This window comes from Torulaspora delbrueckii, chromosome 8 (assembly GCF_000243375.1).
Source record: "Torulaspora delbrueckii CBS 1146 chromosome 8, complete genome".
Classification (NCBI taxonomy): domain Eukaryota; kingdom Fungi; phylum Ascomycota; class Saccharomycetes; order Saccharomycetales; family Saccharomycetaceae; genus Torulaspora; species Torulaspora delbrueckii.
The window spans coordinates 119,379-137,968 of NC_016508.1; the positions used below are offsets into that span (position 1 = coordinate 119,379).

Consider the following 18,590-nt stretch of genomic DNA (forward strand, 5'->3'; position numbering starts at 1 on the left):
TGACTACTATTGTTACTTAAGACTATGTATTGCTTATCGCTTTATCTTAGTTGTGAGAACTAGAGGAAACCTAGACCGTCGATGTCGGAAAAGTCTGACAAATCATCGAGCAGCTCGCCATCGATGAAGTCGTCCTCTTCGTTTGTGTTGTTCTTGCCCTTGTTGTCCTCAGGGTACCTCATAGCAACCACGCTTTCATCGTGAAGTTGGTTGACAAATTGAATTCTCTCATCAAACACATCCTGTGGCTCCTTCGTGTCATAAACGTTCAACAATTCGCTCGTCTCAATGTATCCTTGCTCGTGATTTATCTTTGCTTCGATGACACCATCTCTGATGGCCCTTGAAACCATATATTCACCAGTTTGTTCGGAGTCCAGACGTAGTTTCAGACAAATGTCCCTAAGCGAGATCTTCTTGTATGTCAAGGAGATGATACGGATACCTGTCTTGATGACGTTGGATCTCAACCTGACATAAAGCTGGTAATTGCCGTCCTTAATCAATTGAGGCTTGTATTTCGCTATGGCGGAGGTGAACTTTTTTAGATCACCAAGTTTAACCGCCTTACTCAGATCGTAGTATGGCTCAAGAGATCTTTGCATACCAGCCTGGTGGAAGAAAGAAAGCTCAGGGATATCACCCATGAGTAGTTCGATAACACAGTGTAGCTTGTTGGCCTGTTGTAAGAATCCCAGACTGTTAGGTGTATTTGGAGCCTTCCTAATCGCAGCTATAATGTATTCATTCGCAGTCGAGTAGTCCAACTGGATGGCATTAATCTTTGATAAGTAATAGTAGAACCTTGCCTCCAGAGGACTTGAAACATCTGCGCTATTGGGAAATTCGACCTTTGCCATAAAATCAGCCGCTGTTTCAACTTCACCAGTAGCTAAGAAACTTCTCAACAATAGAGTTATTAGCATCGCTTTCGTCTCGCTGTTATGTCTTAGGGATGCAATTTTCAACGATTTAATCATTGTTGAGCGGGTTTCCAAGTTAGCCCTCTCTCTCCTAGCTTCATCACATAATACCACGTAAAACCACAATTTCGCACTGATCAGATCAGTAGACCGCTGGTTATAAAAAGCTAGCACCTTGGGAAGAATAACCTTTTTATTAAAAGCCTCTAGCTCTTGCAATTTCTTTGCATCAAATAGATAACGAACCACCAATAAATGAATGAAGCTGTTAATCTCTGGTGCAACTTCAATAGTTTTATCACTCACAACCTCATAAAAAGAAGCAGGATACCCAGCTCTAATCTCCTGTGCATTGGGCACACTACACTTTCTCTCCCCATTGACCGCTTTCAACAACGACATTTTGAAGACTGATGAATCTGGATACAACAAATTGATTAAAGCCAATAAAGTCTCCTCATTCAAATGATGTGCCCTCAAATTACCTAGTTCCTTCAACCCCTTCCAAACGAAATAGGGATCCAATGTTAAACTCGTCTTGGCCACTTCCCTTAATACTGCCACAATTTCATTAACATTTCTCTCTTCCGCATACTTTACATCTTCTTGACCCATCTCAGCATGAGAATCAACCTCCATAAGGTCTGCAACCATCCTAAATACCTTTGATGGACCACCAATGGGTGGCAAATCGACTACTTCTAGCCATTCGACGGTTTTTGTATTGTTCGAACAAGGGCGCGTTACCCAGCCAGTGATATCAGTTAAGCTTAAAGCGAATCAACGAGTGTCATAACTAGCTATATAGACGGTATTTACGGTTCGATTTCAATGCTGTTTCTTCTCGCTGACATAACCCAAGTTAGTGAGTCTCTCTGGTAACGTTGGGTGGGAGTAATGGTAACTCGAGTAGAGTGGATCGACGTTCATGGTAGAGAGGTTCTTGATTTGTAGATTGATGAGTGCTTGGCAGAGGTTCTTGGAAAGTCCAAGACCCTTGGCATAGGTGTCTGCTTGGTATTCGTGTAGTCTTGAAACCAGACTCATGATGAATTGCATGAAACATTCCATTGGAGTAAGGAGATCGCTGAATAGCATGAATCCGACAATGATAGGCCATTCTGGAGTAAAAACTTTAGTTGCTGAGCTTAGGAGTGAATCAGAAGTGCCAATGTAGAAACCAAAATCGTTGTAGAGGGATAAGTTGCGGTATACACCGGTGAACAGAGAGAAGATGACAAAGATGTGCACTTGGCTGAAGACAACCATGTTCATAATATGTTTCTTCTGCCAGTGGCCGATCTCGTGTGCGAGGACGGCAGTGATCTCATCCACGGAGCTCTCATTAACTAGCGTGTCGAACAGGACAATACGTTTGCTCATGTACGGTAGGCCAGTGAAATAAGCGTTCGAATGCGAGGATCTTTTTGAGCCATCGATCACGAATATTTGGTCCAGTGGGAAACCCACTCTCTTGGCCAAGGTCTCGATTGAAGTCTTCAGTTCGCCGTCTTCTAAAGGTGTAAACTTGTTGAATAATGGCATAATGTATACGGGGATCAAAGTCATGGCTAGGATTTGGACGACAAAGACAAATAGACAGATGTACCATAGGAAATTGGTTTGAAACTTTTCAAAAATCTTCAGGAAACCATAAAGTATTGGACCACCTAGAGCATGGCTTAAGGCTACACTCTTGAACATATCAGTAACCCATAACTTGATTGTCAACTTGTTAAAGCTAAATTTTTCTTCCAAAACAAAGTGTTGGTAGTACGAAGTAGGTAGATCAACGATAGTGGCCAAATTGGTCAAAACACTCAAGAAACACAAACTTTGTGCCACTGTAGACAATACTTTGAATTTAGCCGGTAATAAAACGTTCGCTACTTGGACACTTAAGTTCCATAGGCGTGGAAATGCATCAAACTTGATAAAGGCCAATTTTTGAACTAATTCATAGATATCAACCACCACAGAGAAACGAGCCTTGGCTCTAGAGTATTCTTCACTCTTAAGAAAAGTAGCATCATCAATCTCGTTCTCCAATACTTTAGGAAGCTTTTTTTTAGATAGAACCCTGTATTGACGGTATGTTAAATAAGTTTCAAAGGCGAATTTACCGACTGTAATCCCGGCAATTATGCTTTTGAAAGGAATATCTGGTCTATCCAGGAAACCCTGTAGTTGATCAAATACCGTCATAGCAGGTTGTTGTTCTGAATCTTGTTAGAAGTGGTGTTTGCTCTGCAACTTCCTTTCTTTAACAAGTCTTTTTTTCAAGTAACAAGGCGAGGCTGAACCAATGAATGAACTATATGACTATATAGAGGCTCAATTGGCCTTGTTACGACTTTGTATGTAGCGTTACATGTTCTTGGCACTCGCTGAAGAACGAGAAACCATTTTCTTGGCCAGCCGTAGCATCTTGTTGAACCAGAATAGGTTCAATGTGTTGAGAAGTACGTTCAGTAACAGTAGTATGCCAGATTGCGCTAACGGGATCTCATGACGTTCTTTCCACATTTGACATAGCAGGATAGAGATTGCAATGAATCCCCACAAAATTCTCACAGAGAAGAAAGTGCCAAGCAAGAGCACACCATTGACGATATTAAACCATTCGGGCACTATGGACTTGGAAGAGCTTTTAGAGAGTTGCGCTATGAACCAATTGTTGTTCACAAAAGGTGTACTGGCTTCGAAGAGTAGGAATTTTCCAATCCAGGACTGGCAGAAGGGTTTCAACCCCAGAGTAAACACATACAGTGAACTCAGGGCGTGCGCCAAGAATTCGAATCCATACAGGCTATAGTAACGCATGCAAATGAAAAGGTCCCACAGGAAATAACCTACCGCTAATGCTGAGGCCATCGAAGCCAAATCATTCTGGTACGAGACAACACTCAAGTTCATGGGCAACAACAGCGTTGGTGCAATCGACCAGAAAGTGATTACACATTGCACATTCGAAACTGTATGAATGTCGAAATTAATTTTAGTCTTGCGGTCCCCAATTGACGTATATCCACCCCGAAACACCAGTCTATTGAACCAAGGTGCGAAGTATGCATATATCAATTGATAAAAGACAAACGCTCCCAAGATCTCATGAGCATGCAAAAGGTACAAATTATCGGAACCTGAGAACAACGAGAACCTGAGAAACGGATCTTCTTCAACTAAAAACTTCATCACCACAAGACTCTCTTTTAATTCAAAGTGTTAATCTTATCCCTGGAATTTTTCACTCATCGCTCATCTACCAAGAGGCCTAAAAGTACCAAACCACTCACCAGATAACTTCTAACTGGCCAAACCCACAGAATACCAAACCAGAACCACCCAACAGGCTCAATTGATGCTCGTTGAACCGTCCTGATGCTTATACGACCTGCCTATCATCACGTGTTTGTCAAGATTTTTCACAAGATGCTTCTGGCTGCAATTTCAAGTATTAAAGACTGGATGTCGATGAGTTTCAAGGCCAATTATGTCCTCTTGAGAGGTCCTGAGAACGTTTGATATAATGTCTGCTACTGCTAAACCACAATTGATCTGTTTGGGTAACCCTTTGCTTGATTATCAGGCGACTGTACAACCTGAATACTTGGAGAAATACGGATTGAAACCCGACGATGCTATTCTAGTTGATGCTGCTTCGAACGAGCCTAGAATGGCGATCTTCGAGGAAATGTTGGGTTTTGACGATGTCAAGTTTGTCGCTGGTGGTGCAGCTCAAAACACTGCTAGAGGTGCAGCTTATTTTCTAGGTGCTGGTCAAGTGGGCTACTTCGGCTCTGTTGGTGAAGACAAATACTCTGAGAAATTGCTTGAAGAGAACAAGGCAGCAGGTGTGCTGTCTTTGTACCAGTTCCAGAAGGATATTGGTACTGGTAAATGTGCAGCTATGATTAATGGCCATTATAGATCTATGGTGACCGATCTTGGTGCTGCCAATTATTTCACACCAGACCATTTAGACAAGCATTGGGATTTCGTTGAACAGGCTAAATTCTTCTACGTTGGTGGCTTCCACTTGACTGTGTCTCCAGAAGCTATCTTGAAATTGGCCAAGCACGCTCAGGAGAAAGGTAAGCCATTTGTGTTGAATTTGAGTGCTCCTTTCATCCCACAATTCTTCAAGGCTCCTTTGGAACAAGTCTTGCCATACACTACCTATGTCATCGGTAATGAATCCGAAGCTGCTTCTTACGCTGAGTCTTTCGGTCTACCTAGTGATAAGAGGGACTTGCTCTCTATCGCCAAGCAGATTGTTGGTGACTCCCAAGACAGAACTGTGATCTTCACTCAAGGTTTGGACCCTACCATTGTCTACTCGGCTAAGAACTCCAAGACTTACCCAGTGAGACCATTGGCCGGTGATAAGATCGTCGACACCAACGGTGCTGGTGACGCATTCGCTGGTGGGTTCATGGCTGGTTTGACTCAAGGTAAGCCAATTGACACTGCCATTGATATGGGCCAATGGTTGGCCTCCTTGTCTATTCAGGAGGTCGGTCCCTCTTATCCAAAGAGCAAGGTCGAGTATCAGGCTTAATACGTCCTGTTATCTTGTATAGATCTTATTTAGAGAATATTCAAAAGGCTTACTTGTACACTTTCTTTTGACGGTGCGATTCATATAAATGCTTAGCGATGGTATTTACAGTTGGTATGATTTAACATTATAAGAAAAGATAGATAATGCTATGGATAGTCAATTTGGCTCACCCATACTTGCTATACCCTGATGCATCTCTATCGGTAGGGTTTGTGGTGACAAGTGTTTTATATGTTATACTTTGCTTCGTTTTACTGGGGATCACTGCCTCAGAATACCTTTGTCCCAATGTCGCCAAGATAGCAGACTTTAATGATCATGGTACGGGGACGTTGATGGCAGTACTGCTTGCGTGGTGCAATTCTTCGCCGGATCTCTTCTCGAACTTTATGAGTTGGACTTCGACCATTACTTCAAATGGTGCAGCTCTGTCAATAGGTGAAGTGTTGGGCGCCTGTGGAATCATTCTCTGCATAGTCGAGGGCTCTATATTTATGATTATGTCCTCAACAGCTCTCGACATCTCCTATAGCCAGAAGGTTAATGTGTTAAGAGATTTGGCATTTACCCTTGTGGCTATGCTATTCATGTGGTATGTCTGTATTTTTAATAGAGTTACAGCCATTGATTGTGTGCTAATGATTGCTGTCTACATCTCGTACCTAGCGGTAAAATTCATTTGGAGGCCTGGTGGGACCCAGGAGGATGAGGAATACAATCAGAATGAGGCATTCCCACGAGAGTCTTTAGAAGGAGCTACTTTATCTCATAGAATTAAACCAAGTTTGATATCAGCCATGGATTTTAATAACTTACTATCGATGTTAGAGAATTCAAGAGGTGATGATCTTCAAACTTTTCAAGAAGAGTTAGTGACAATGAATGACGAACCCTTTACATTTCAACAACAGATTCGACCTTTCACTGAACCTGCGAAGAAATCAAATTTCAGTGAAACACACCCTGTGCCTCAAACTTCACCAGCGGCCTTTGCACCGTATCATGACAATCCTGATGAACCATCTTTCGAACCAGAAGTACTACTCATGCAGCCCTCACGAACCATACACAGCGGTAAGATAAAGAAGATAAAGAGAGGTCTCGTCCAACTATTTGTACCACATCTTTTGAATTTTCGCCAGAAATCCACAATCGATGCAATATTATCGGTAGCGACTGTTCCTTTTGTCATATTTTTACGGCTGTCATGTCCACAATCGACAAATATATTGGAGTTTGATGAGACACTGGGTAAATATACAGTCTCAAACACCGACGTCATGCTGCTCTTTACTCAAGCGTTAATTTGCCCACTTATACCGTTTGCAATATTGTCCTGCCTCCTAGTGCAGAACATAGCGTGGATTTTCTGGATGTTAGCAGTCTTCCTGTCGGCGACTTTGTTGTGCTTAAGTTTGGCATTTTACAGAACACTTCTTTCCTATAACAGGTTTTCTCTACTCGAGCCATCTCTGGATACCGAATCTTACGAGCTCACAGACGAGAGGAGGGCGCTTGAGAAAATAGGAAACATCCTGATCATAATTTACCTTCTAATCGGGATAGTTAACGCTATACTCTGCATATCATTGATCGCCAACTCTTTAATCGAAATGTTGGAGATATACCAAAAAATAACAAAGGCGTCCCAGGCCATACTTGGGTTGACAGTATTTGCATTGGGAAATTCGGTAAGCGATTTGATCTCGAACATAGCGATGTGCAAGCTTTACCGAAAGATGCCCAGTAACGAACAAGACGTGCGTAAGATGGCTACAAAGTTCTTTATGATTTCGTGCACTTCCTGCATCGGCGGAGTTCTATTGAACTCAATGGGCGGAATCGGCCTTAGCGGTCTTATCTCTATGATTTTTGTCCACAAAAGCTCAAACAATTGGGCAATTCTTCGATCAGTCAAACTTCATGACAGTGATGATTCGCATGACTACAAATTTACTATATCATGCATTGCAATCATTGTCCAAATCTTGCTGCTGGCGATATTCTTCGGTTCCCCACAAGTAATACATAACTGGTGTAAAAGCAGAATGAAGGGAATTGGACTAGCGATGTGCATCATTTGGGGAATTGCAACAATATTTAATGTTTCATCAGAAGTATTTTTTTAAGTCTTTAAGGATGGCTCCTGCTGTCAAAACATAAAACTCAAAGAAAAACAAACTTACAAAAATCATTAACTTGAAGAGTTTCGAATAGTTACGTTAGACAGACTATGTCATTTGTTTCATCAGTATTATTTCAATTAATTATTCGTAAAAATGGAAAACCCTATTACACCTCCTTCACTAAAAACCCACAGCAACAATCGCGGTTCAACTGAGTTCTTATAATACACCGGAATCCTTCAACGTGTTTTCCAAGATCGTTTCCTTGATAGCCGCAAAAACTAATTTGATATTCGATGTATCAGTCGCCTGCGTCACATGTGGGTATATACTCAAATTAGCCCTGTTTAATTGGATAAACCTCCAAAGAATGTACTTGGCAGCTTTATTAATGTCCTGTCCTCCAGAGTAATCTGGAAAATAAGTTTCGAGAGGTACCTTCTGCAATTTCTCAGCGAACAGGTCAATCTTATTCAAAAACAGCACCACTGAAGTTCGAGCAAACCATCTACTGTTGACTATATTATCGAACAAAACCAATGATTCCTGGAACCTGTTCTGCTCCCTATCTTCAAGTAAAATTTGATCATATTCAGACAGAGAAACACAAAAAATGATTAGTGTCACATTATCGAAACAATGAATCCACTTCTTTCTCTCTGAACGCTGACCGCCCACATCATAGATGTGGAACTTGAGGTTACCTCCCATGTCAAAAACATTATCAAAGATACCAGAAGTTTTTTGTCTAGAGCGCAAAATGTCCTGTTCATCCGGTATATAATCTGCTTTTGATATTCTGGGCAGATTTTCCATGTAATAACTTGCAGAGTCCATCAAATAGAACTCTGACCTATGCTTACCATCTATTAGATCCTGCGTCGATTGCAAACTCCACAGTGTCCCCAGAATCCTGGTCAATTCTGGTGGAAATTGTGTTATCGAGGACAAACTGCGGTTTTCTTTGGCTTGGCCGCCTGCTGATTGTGTTTCGTTATTCGTAACCTCGTCAGTCTTCAATACTACGGTATCATCACTAGCGTCAAATGAATTGAAAAGTGCCAAATCTTCCTCAGTGATACTACAGTCCGGCTCAAGTGGCACATTAAACTTGCTTCTTGCCTCCTTCAACTGCTTACCAACATCCAATAGATTCTTGAAAACGACAGATCTGTATTCCAACAACTCTTCAGGCGTGAAACCATTTTGGTGCAGTATTTTGAGCTGCTGAATAATGGTGGATTTACCACTTTCTCCGGCACCAAGCAGCAAAACTTTAACTTCCTGGTTTTTCTTTGATTTCGAAGAGTCCGCTACTGCATCGCCATTATTATTCAGCTTATCAACTTTGGTATCAGCAGAAGTACTGGAAGTGACATTACTGGTAGCTTTGGCAGGATCCTTCTCAGGTGCTCCATTAGTTTTATTCTGCCGTGAAACATTGGTCTTTGACGACTCCTCAACCTTAGATCCACAAATCCCCATCTTACTATTGAAGTTCAACTACTTTCTTCAGTCAAAACTTGTTCAATCTAGTTAATTGAATGGTTCGAAGTACGCTTCCGTTCCTTCAACCGTAAAAAGTACATCCAAAGAACCCTGTTAAAGAATGCTGCCAATGGGTATTTTCCAGACCCACGTCTTTTCAATGGAAGCCGACAATCAGCGACGCGGACCCCCTTGAATTTATCGCTAGCAAACCTGCTCCCAGCTAACACCCTGTGACATTTTTTTCACCAGCGATGCCATTTCCAGCGCGCCTGTCACGTGAAATGAGAGGACTTGGTACTGCGCTAGTAATGCAAGCGTATGTTTGGTGCTATTGTGTGATAGGAGCGAGTAGCGTGTCGGCTGTCTGCAATTGCGCATCACGTGATCCTATTTCATTTTGAGCATTAAACCAATGTATTTAGACCCTCAATCAGCTCACAGGATCATTTCAATGATTTGTAGTTCCATGGCTTCAGCTTATTCACTCATTCACTAACTTTCCCACGCTCTCTCATGGGCTCTTCGGGCTCGCTCACGGCCTTGGGCGCTTAAACTCCCCCCGATCGACTTCCCCAGCTCTCTTGGGCATCCGCACCTCATAGTCCAATGATCCAAGGCTTGGAAACTTCTCGCTGGGCAAACTTCTCCTCCAAACTTCTTCATTCATCTCAGTTTGCCGCCGTTGTGCCTCTTGCCTCTCTCGTTCCTGTTCGACTAACGATCCAGCAGAACCAGCACTCCTCTCAGCATACCACTCCTCATACGGGTCCTCGCAGCCCATTTTTACTTCCTGGCGTCCTAATTGAAGTGGGAAATAGTTGTTTGAAACCTGCTTTGCCTCTTTTTAACCGCTTAACCCTGGCTTTACCCTGCCAGCCTTTTTCTTCAAAACGCTCAAAGTTAACACTCAGACTACCTTTAAAAGAGTGCAATCAAGAGCAGATATAACCCCCCAGTTGCTGTTTATTTGGGTCAATGATTACGCAGTGTGCCAAGTCGGTTTGTGGAAGGAAGCTGGTGGTTGTTTCGCGGGTTCCCGGGACATTTTTTGGGTTAAGATCGTTGGCTACAAGTACTAGCAGTAGTAATGGTGGCTCAACAAATTTGAATGCGCTTACATGGACTGATTTCTTTCAGATGAGGAAACAACAGCGCAGGATTAATGTTGGATCGTCGATTTTCACTGCTTTCCTAGGTTGTAACGCTTCGTGGGCCTATCTGTCCACGATGGAAATCGATCCGACTCAGACTATCCTAGGTTTTGATCCATTAGTGGTTATCTCAGGAGCTTTAGCGGCCTCGGGTGCTCTAGGGTACCTGTTTGGTCCTTTGATTGGGTCGCAGATCTTTACTTTGTCCAACAAGAAGAAGTTACCAGAGTTTGATGCTAAGAACAAGGAGTTTTTGAGGAAGATTAGTACGAACAGAGTTGATGCCTCTTCCCAAAGTTTCAGTAATCCGGTTCCAGACTACTACGGTGAAAAGATTGGGTCCATTGGAGAGTACAGACAGTGGTTGCGCGATTGTCACGCTTACAGACGCAAGGCTAAAGAGTTCTTGTAGTCTTTTAAATCCTAATATTCCTAGTCATATCCCACTTTCTATATAAAACGAACATTTATTTAGTAACATGAACGTATATTTCTTATTTATTTCTGGATCTTGTTATCCGTGGGAGCATCCGTAGGTTGTTCACTGGAAGCCACGACATCATCATAAAGTGGTAGCGCATTAGATTCTAAATCAACGTCAAAATCACCATTTCCTGGTCCCTCCTCATCATCCTGAGATGGAACTGGTACAGGTTCATAATCTTTATTCCTCTCATCACTAGTCTCAATGATCACGTAGGCTGCATGTGCAATAGCTGGAATAAACAGGATAACGAATAGCAGCACATTCAATAAGAAATCTCTACTAAAGAAACCTTTCCTGATGAGCACAGGAACAGGTGGAACAAACACAGAAAGCAACAACAACCACCCGTCACTCCTGTTGATGGACAACTTACGACTGTTCATATTCGACTAGTTTGGGTTAACTCTTGACACTTGAAGTTGTCTAAAAGTCCGTGAGTTACTCTTGGAAGGGGCTTGGCTTAATCTTCTGCTTATATAAGCGTCGCTTCACACGTTTGGATCAATAATACATGTAAGCTTCAACTGAGCCTATAATAGGATCAGTCTGGCTCTGGGATTAATGGTGGATAGCTAGCTGTGATGGATGTAGCTGGATATTGTTTGTTTCCGCTCGAGAAGTTGCCAGATGAGCTTATACTAGAGGTGTTCTCACACTTAGCACAACCCGACAGGTTGACAGTATCGTTGTTGAGTCATAGATGTTGCGAGATTGCTACTAAATTGGTGTATCGAAGGATCTATCTAAACGATTCGAATGTCGTAAGGAGCAGTTATATGAATTTGGCGATAAATTGGACTCTTTTGAATATCCCGTCGTCTCTAAATGAAGATGAGTCAAGAAAGATTGCCAATGCGAAATTGAGAAAGCTCATTTATGCCCTGGAGATGAACCAGCGGGCTCTGGAGTCTGTTGAGTGGATTAGAATCAATTGGGACCTGGATCCTGCACTGCAAAAGACCGTTTTAGCGATACTTTGTTCCAGAGGAACTTCTTTACAGCGATTAGAGAATATCACAGATCCATCTTGTAACGATATCATTGCTGGAGGAGCTGTTTCGTCGAGGAAAGTTATTAGTCTCGATATGGCTCCGCCAAATTCTCTTCCGGAGATTGCTGTACCTAGTGATTACATTCCAAATCTGCAAAGGTACTTGAGGTCCAGGATCTCTACTTCTTTATCGCATATGACCCTGTTTATCGATCCCATTAAACTATTCAATTACCTCTACCCTTTGACCCACAAGTTACAAATTATAGATCTAAAATTGCATTGGAGGAGGGAATTTTATGATCCTGCCTATTTCACAAGGAGATTGAAAACCCGACCAATCGAAAAATTGTCAGAAGTGTTTGAAGTGCGAACTCTCAAAACTTTGACGATCATTTCATGGAATGAGACATTGGTGTCGAGGGAAATCCAGATGATAAAGGATTTTAAGGAATTTGTTTATCTCGAAGATCTGTCTTTGATCTCCATAAAGCAGAATTTTGATGTACTGGTGACACTTTTTTACAATCTACCCAGGTTAAAGAGACTTAAGATGGATTTCTTGGAAGATTTCATGCCTGAGACAAAAAATACTGAAATTTTTCTCACCATACTGCTAGTATGCAAGAAACTACAGTTTATTGACATGCGATTTGAGGGACTGGATCCTCAGATGATAGCAATTCATGAAACGAAATTTGAGTTGCATCAAAAATGTTACTGCGATGCTTGTATCCATGTCTTTGAGGACATCTTGAAGAAGAAATTCTTCTTATTTCCGGAAGATCAGTATTTGACAGACATTCATGATATTGCAGCAAAGGATATTTTCAAGATGATGAGGTACTTATCTTTGTTGCCATACTCAAAGGCCTGTGATTGTTATCCAAGCGTGAGGACTCAACCCATGAATTTGGACGAGTTCGTCTCGAGGATGAACAAAAATTTATTATTTTACCGCCAAAGCCGTGGACAATTGCTTTCTCCAGAGCATCAGGTACATGATCCTCAGAATAGCGAGTTTTCTACGTTGGGATTGCCGCATGCTCTGTTGACTAAACAAGATGTGATTGAATGCTATCATGCTCTTATTCATCATTACAGAGCTACTTATGTGGCTTTTTTAAGAGGGTTTCCACATCTTCGATTTTTGATGTTGAATGACATCCCAACTATCGTGGTTGAAGAAGAGAAAGAACGGATTTTCCAACCCATTTTCTATCACGAAAACTACAAGACCAATCTGACATGCTGGTCACAAATCGAAAAGAAACCTAAAGGATCCCACGGGGAAGCAACAGATTCAGTCAACAGGAAAGTCAGCGTCTTTTAATGTACATATTATTTCAACTTTTGTATAGATACATACCCACAAACAATGCATATATCGTTCTCCATTTTATCGCGTCAGAAGAAGGATATAAAGTCCAGTGGCTCGAACATTTCTTGAATCAGCTCAAAATTGGCAAGTTCCAGATCAGAATTAGTCGTCGGTGCATATCCCGTTCCGTTTTGCGGGAGACCTATCTTCGAGAGCCCAATATTTGGCGTCGATGCCCATTGATTTTGTGAAGATGGAATGTTTAGTTCGGCATTGGCATCTTCCGCACTGTCAGCCAAACGTGAACTTGCATGATCGTAGAAGGACGCAAATATATTGAAGGAATTGGCGTAACGATCAATTAACAAAAATTGCAACTGATCTGGATGTAAATCAAGGACGAAACTTTCACTGAGCTTCCCGATAGGATAGATAGTGCTATTCCATGTCTCCAGGACATCAACATCGGCATCGTCTGGTAGTTTCCTTAGCGTTTCCTGGAGATCAACTAGTAATGGGATTCTCCTTACTATATCGACGTCATCCATTTTTTTTCCATTTCTAATCTTTTCCAAGTCATGCAGCAGGAAATGTAGGATAATTTGCCAGGGCTCTTTCTCCGCTGGTCTGTTCAAAATCTTGTAACTGATTTTCGCTGTGAACATCTTTTTAAAGCACCGATAGTAGTCAAACCCAAATTCGTTGAAGTACATGGATGAGATGCCAAATAGAAATTTGACCATGAGATTCCTTTCTGTGAATCCGAACTGCGGAAATCGGTTTAATCGTAAAATCATGGCTGGTATTAGAACGCATATCCTGTTTAGAACAATCCCGACGATTTTGTTGGTATAAAATCTCGTGAACGGATCAAACTTTGGGTCATCATCATTACAGTATTTGTAGCAGATCTGAGTAAGAAGTATTATTTGATCCCACAAAGCCTGTATAGCTTCATGGAAGTGGTCCACATCAATTTGGTATTCGTAGTACACCATTTTTGCGTGCAAAATCGTTACATGGCATAAATGTATCATTAGTTCAAATTCCAGGTTCATGTGTGCATCTTGCTCCGGCTTTATTTGTTCGAACATTTCGAGTGCTTGATTGATCTCTTGGTCCAACATCTTGGCATCAACCTCGCCAGGCATATCATTTAATAGGTTGTTGATTCTGTATATCGATACGTCTAGCATTGTCATTCTTTGATGCCAGGTAGAATCAGGATCCGACGCATGATATGCAAATGATTTCTCAATGTAGCATTCCTGCCCATTGATAAGACACATTTTCCTATCCCAATACAATACAAAACTCCATATCATTCCCAGAATTTTCTTGTAATCATCTCTGCTCATTATTGCTGGTGAAGGCCTACATGCCGGATCTAATTTGAAAAAATAGTCATCGGGAGTCAACAATGACAGCCACGTTATCCCCATCTCCTTGCAGCTCGAGATTATTGTACCGAGAAGAATCTGACCATGCTGAAGTACTTCTCCATCACCATCTTCAGGTCCGCACCAATGATATAGTCGCAAGAGAAGAAGACATTGTAGCTGCATTAAAGTACATTTTCGCAATGTTTTCATTTCAAACAAAAAGTGGTTAACAATGGCGATGTATTTGTTTGTATTCAAAGTTTGAATTCGAGATTGTAACTTGGAGGAGTACTTTGAGAAGTTTATGGACAGTTGGCATAATTTGGTTATCAATAACACAATACAGTAAACAATGTGGTCGAATCCTTTGATGGAAAGCTTCCGTGTAGAGTCCCAAGACTTGTAAAACTCATTAATTTCATGTTTCAGCAATTCCATGCTAAAGATAGGAGCTATGCTTAAGATATAATTCTCGAAAAAGGGTAAAATATCTTCGAAGAAAACTGTTGCAGGAGGTAAATTATCACCAATGAAATCCTCTCTTTCGTCGAATTTAGCAGAGTCGTCCTTTCTATACTTGCCAAACTTATCGAAAAGAGATTTGTGGATTAACTGATGTTGTTTAAATGAGCCCTCGGATGACAGAGGATCTCCGTCGGAGTCGAAAATTGACAGCGGTGCGAACGACTGAGGAAGACTCGGGTTGGAATTAGCTTCTTCCTTATTACCTCTTAACCTTTTGACGGTCATTTCAATAGCAATCATCCGGAAAGTTATCAGAGATTTTAAATAAGGATCACGATGTTCGATTGCAATATCAGTCAAAAGAGAAAATATTGTCATAGTAGACCTCTTCACCTCAATAAATCGTCCATTGGGTATCAAACTGATATATTCTGGCACATATTCTTGCACACTATCAAAACTCACTGACTTTTTGGTGTTCGTCACAGAATTTTTACGTTTACTTGTCGGCAGTTTCTTAGTGATCCGTAAATCCATTGAATTTCTGTCACCTTTGGCTTCTTTAATATAAACACAAGTGTCCTTATCACCCAACCGCACACAGTTACCACAGGGAGTCTGTCTATCACATTTGCTCTTACGTCTTCTGCAATTTGAGCAAACGACCGTTAAACGGTTACGCTTCCTTACCGGCTGCTGAGATTGATCCTCCTTACCGCCCATTGGTCTTCAGGTCGCATTTAAGGACGAAGGATAAATATACACAAAAGAACGTATTCTAAACCACTTCTATTGAGTACCCGAGCTTCCGTTGATTACTTAGATAGAGATTTACTAATTGTATTTTTCAGCGCGTTTTGATTTACTTGATATTCAAATAGTGAAAAATCATGACTACTAGCTCATCGAGACGGTAAACACTTATAATTGATCCGATTCCTCATGGTTCATGCTCGGATAACACCCTGGTCATACCCAGCAGAGTTGGATGATCTAAAAAAGTGGTTTTATGCTGCTAAAACTGGCAGCGGGCCGAAAGATGAACGAACTCGAGCAATTCAAAGAGTTAAATGTTACCAAAGTAAGGGATCTCAGTATTTGCCACATGTGGTTGATTCAACAGCGCAAATTACCAGTGCTATTTTGCTGGATGAGAAAAGATGTGCTGAGAAAAGCAGTGACATATTAGCCGTGCGACTAAGTTATACGATGGCCTTGATCAGATTTGTTAATGGTTTGCTTGACCCCACACAACAGTCACAGTTTGCGATACCATTGCATACCTTAGCCAGGAGAGTTGGATTGTCTTCGTGGTTTGTGGATCTGAGGCATTGGGGCACTCATGAGCGTGAATTACCTAGTCTTGACATGCTTCGAACTGCCGCGAAGGAAGCGTTGGAATGGTTATGGGATCACTACTGGAATGACGAAGAGTTAGAAGAGGAAGAAAGTAGCAGTGATGAGCAGGAGGATACAGACACCGTTAAAGAGATCGAAGGACTGATTCTAACAGGGATTGGAATTGAGGATGCATTGATAGAGAATAGATGGGTATGGGATAGTGGTAACCGAAATTTGATCAGCAATTCTAATTTTGAGGTTAACGAGAGTACAGGTCAGAAGAAATTTATGGCTATATCGCCGTCAGAACGAATTAACGACTACGTTGCAAGAATTAGAGGCTTATGGCGACAAGAACCTAACAGAAAGTCATTTGTGGAAGCGTGCATCAAGAATTACAGTTCGATACTTTTGGAGTTATTTATGGCTAAACTAAGTCGATTTGAGCTTGAACTTCTGTCATCAGTAGCCCAGAGTTATGAAAAGCAGGTAAATGGTGAGAAGACGTCACTTAAGCAGAAATTCCCTAATTGGAATGAACTTAAAAGGAAGCTTCTGAAGAAGTTTGTTGCGACCATCAATTTAGGCATGCTGGCGACACAATGGGGCAACTGGGAATCGACTATCGAGGCACACCCATCATATGTCGTGCTGTGGTTATGTGCCTCTATACTTAAGAGACTACACGAGACGAATAACCAGCTTCCAATGAGAAAGAAACGGAAGAAGAGACAAAACGAGAACCTGATAGAATTGGAAACAAAGTTAAGCCAGTTAATACAACGACTCTCAAAGCGGTTCAACGACTCGGACGCCAAACTATACGATTTATCGTCTTTCAAAACTACCGTGTCTCACACTCCCAAGAATCCAAATGATGGCACCAGTGATATCCTGGACGATTTGGCAAAACTACGTCAGAGATTAACTAAGCCTAAGACACCAGCTCAAGAAATTAAACTATGGAATAGATATCCACAATGGGAACCTAAACCCTTTGGTATACTGTAACTACGTAATAATCAAGATTCAACGTTCACTCAGACATCCTAGGAAGGTCTCAAAGAGAGCGGTCACTGAAGAGTACTAACGATGGGTTCGTATGGCGTACCCCTACCGTGGAAACTGCGAATGTAAGGTCCAAATTTTCATCATAGTGAGACGTTGAAATATTAATGATCTTTCTCACTCGAGAAAAGAATGATTGAAGAGACTTTCATAATGGCTCAGGATCTTTGATCGTGTATTGAAATACACTGGCAAGAAAAGTCCCGTTGAAGTACTTCCTCAAAAAGAAGAAATACAGAGACATGGTAGAAACCCTTGTCGTCATGGTCGAATCGGACTGGGAAAGAAGTGATACCGTTTTCATCAAAGCCGGATAAAGTCTCAATCAAAAAATCTTTCCTCGAGCATACTCATCCTTGAGTATCGAAATGATCCTGATGATCTGTTAGTGATCAAAAGAGATGAGTTAGAGAACATAAAATTGTTTCATAAGTCGGCTCCTTTTATACTTTTCAAAGCTCATCGAAAAATTTTCACTTTTAAAGCTTAGGGCTTTGAAGTTGTTACCCTTTCAGGATTGTAGAAAATTTGAAAAATTTTAACGTTGAAATGAGCTTTGAAGAGCTCATCGCATCGAATTTACTAGTGCTTTGGAGCCTTTGCTGGGGATTGGCTAGTGGAATAAGATGAGTAAGCTTTCTAGGGAGTATGTGGTAGAATCAGAGGACGAAAACGGTGAAGAAACGACAGAATTCGCACCTCCTACAGGGTTTTCGAAAATCAAGCACCTGAAGAAGTTTCACAAGAAAAAGGCAGATGAGCAATTATGGCTGATAAAAGTTCCAGCTTCTCTGGATATATCGAAGCTGAAGAATTTGCCTGTGGATTTCAGTGGGAAAGAGGGCAGCGAAGCAATGATAATGAGTGATGAGGGAAGGAGTTACAACGTCAGCGAAGATGTCACACAACGAGAGGGTCAGGATCACAGTAATCTAACGCTGCTGGTGCCAGATGAAAGCCGAGATTTTTTGCGTGTAGGTAATGAGAAGCATGGTTCTTTAGGGTTTGATAGAGTTTTCTCAGTAAGTGAAGTGGCATCGATCCCAAATATTGAGTACGAAGAACTGAGGGTCCCACGTTCAGATGTGGTGAAAGTAAAGGGACTTAAAGTGAGGCATTTTGCCACTGGTTACGATGAGGAGAAGAAGAGTAAGAAACGTAGTGCTCCAGAATCTTCAGAGGAACCTTCTAAGAAACATAAGAAGGATAAGAAGGATAGAAAGGACAAGAAGGATAAAAAAGACAAAAAAGAGAAAAAATCAAAGAAATGAAAACCGTAT

The 18,590-nt window shown here is 41.4% G+C and overlaps 13 protein-coding genes across 13 annotated transcripts; 6 read left to right on the plus strand and 7 right to left on the minus strand.

The window, feature by feature from the left end:
• Positions 1–59: 59 nt before the first annotated feature.
• On the minus strand, positions 60–1,577 carry RPN3 (proteasome regulatory particle lid subunit RPN3; the record flags this gene model as incomplete). Its single annotated transcript, XM_003683091.1, has 1 exon — positions 60–1,577. The coding sequence occupies one exon, from the start codon at positions 1,575–1,577 to the stop codon at positions 60–62; it is 1,518 nt and encodes a 505-aa protein (XP_003683139.1).
• Positions 1,578–1,751: 174 nt separating this feature from the next.
• Positions 1,752–3,128, minus strand: STE24 (zinc metalloprotease; the record flags this gene model as incomplete). Its single annotated transcript, XM_003683092.1, has 1 exon — positions 1,752–3,128. One exon carries the CDS (start codon positions 3,126–3,128, stop codon positions 1,752–1,754), a length of 1,377 nt encoding a protein of 458 aa, XP_003683140.1.
• Positions 3,129–3,290: 162 nt separating this feature from the next.
• On the minus strand, positions 3,291–4,118 carry TDA4 (Tda4p; the record flags this gene model as incomplete). The annotated part of the gene is made up of 1 exon (XM_003683093.1): positions 3,291–4,118. One exon carries the CDS (start codon positions 4,116–4,118, stop codon positions 3,291–3,293), a length of 828 nt encoding a protein of 275 aa, XP_003683141.1.
• A 334-nt stretch (positions 4,119–4,452) lies between these two features.
• ADO1 (adenosine kinase) lies at positions 4,453–5,484 on the plus strand (the record flags this gene model as incomplete). The annotated part of the gene is made up of 1 exon (XM_003683094.1): positions 4,453–5,484. The coding sequence occupies one exon, from the start codon at positions 4,453–4,455 to the stop codon at positions 5,482–5,484; it is 1,032 nt and encodes a 343-aa protein (XP_003683142.1).
• A 146-nt stretch (positions 5,485–5,630) lies between these two features.
• On the plus strand, positions 5,631–7,616 carry ECM27 (Ecm27p; the record flags this gene model as incomplete). The annotated part of the gene is made up of 1 exon (XM_003683095.1): positions 5,631–7,616. The coding sequence occupies one exon, from the start codon at positions 5,631–5,633 to the stop codon at positions 7,614–7,616; it is 1,986 nt and encodes a 661-aa protein (XP_003683143.1).
• A 216-nt stretch (positions 7,617–7,832) lies between these two features.
• On the minus strand, positions 7,833–9,098 carry GPA2 (guanine nucleotide-binding protein subunit alpha; the record flags this gene model as incomplete). Its single annotated transcript, XM_003683096.1, has 1 exon — positions 7,833–9,098. The coding sequence occupies one exon, from the start codon at positions 9,096–9,098 to the stop codon at positions 7,833–7,835; it is 1,266 nt and encodes a 421-aa protein (XP_003683144.1).
• A 538-nt stretch (positions 9,099–9,636) lies between these two features.
• On the minus strand, positions 9,637–9,885 carry TDEL0H00750 (DUF5137 domain-containing protein; the record flags this gene model as incomplete). Its single annotated transcript, XM_003683097.1, has 1 exon — positions 9,637–9,885. The coding sequence occupies one exon, from the start codon at positions 9,883–9,885 to the stop codon at positions 9,637–9,639; it is 249 nt and encodes an 82-aa protein (XP_003683145.1).
• Positions 9,886–10,079: 194 nt separating this feature from the next.
• PAM17 (Pam17p) lies at positions 10,080–10,667 on the plus strand (the record flags this gene model as incomplete). The annotated part of the gene is made up of 1 exon (XM_003683098.1): positions 10,080–10,667. The coding sequence occupies one exon, from the start codon at positions 10,080–10,082 to the stop codon at positions 10,665–10,667; it is 588 nt and encodes a 195-aa protein (XP_003683146.1).
• An 86-nt stretch (positions 10,668–10,753) lies between these two features.
• SNA3 (Sna3p) lies at positions 10,754–11,125 on the minus strand (the record flags this gene model as incomplete). The annotated part of the gene is made up of 1 exon (XM_003683099.1): positions 10,754–11,125. One exon carries the CDS (start codon positions 11,123–11,125, stop codon positions 10,754–10,756), a length of 372 nt encoding a protein of 123 aa, XP_003683147.1.
• A 198-nt stretch (positions 11,126–11,323) lies between these two features.
• On the plus strand, positions 11,324–13,066 carry DAS1 (SCF ubiquitin ligase complex subunit DAS1; the record flags this gene model as incomplete). Its single annotated transcript, XM_003683100.1, has 1 exon — positions 11,324–13,066. The coding sequence occupies one exon, from the start codon at positions 11,324–11,326 to the stop codon at positions 13,064–13,066; it is 1,743 nt and encodes a 580-aa protein (XP_003683148.1).
• A 74-nt stretch (positions 13,067–13,140) lies between these two features.
• Positions 13,141–15,624, minus strand: OAF3 (Oaf3p; the record flags this gene model as incomplete). The annotated part of the gene is made up of 1 exon (XM_003683101.1): positions 13,141–15,624. The coding sequence occupies one exon, from the start codon at positions 15,622–15,624 to the stop codon at positions 13,141–13,143; it is 2,484 nt and encodes an 827-aa protein (XP_003683149.1).
• A 219-nt stretch (positions 15,625–15,843) lies between these two features.
• LAS1 (rRNA-processing protein LAS1) lies at positions 15,844–17,253 on the plus strand (the record flags this gene model as incomplete). Its single annotated transcript, XM_003683102.1, has 1 exon — positions 15,844–17,253. The coding sequence occupies one exon, from the start codon at positions 15,844–15,846 to the stop codon at positions 17,251–17,253; it is 1,410 nt and encodes a 469-aa protein (XP_003683150.1).
• A 683-nt stretch (positions 17,254–17,936) lies between these two features.
• RPA34 (DNA-directed RNA polymerase I subunit RPA34) lies at positions 17,937–18,581 on the plus strand (the record flags this gene model as incomplete). Its single annotated transcript, XM_003683103.1, has 1 exon — positions 17,937–18,581. The coding sequence occupies one exon, from the start codon at positions 17,937–17,939 to the stop codon at positions 18,579–18,581; it is 645 nt and encodes a 214-aa protein (XP_003683151.1).
• Positions 18,582–18,590: the final 9 nt, after the last annotated feature.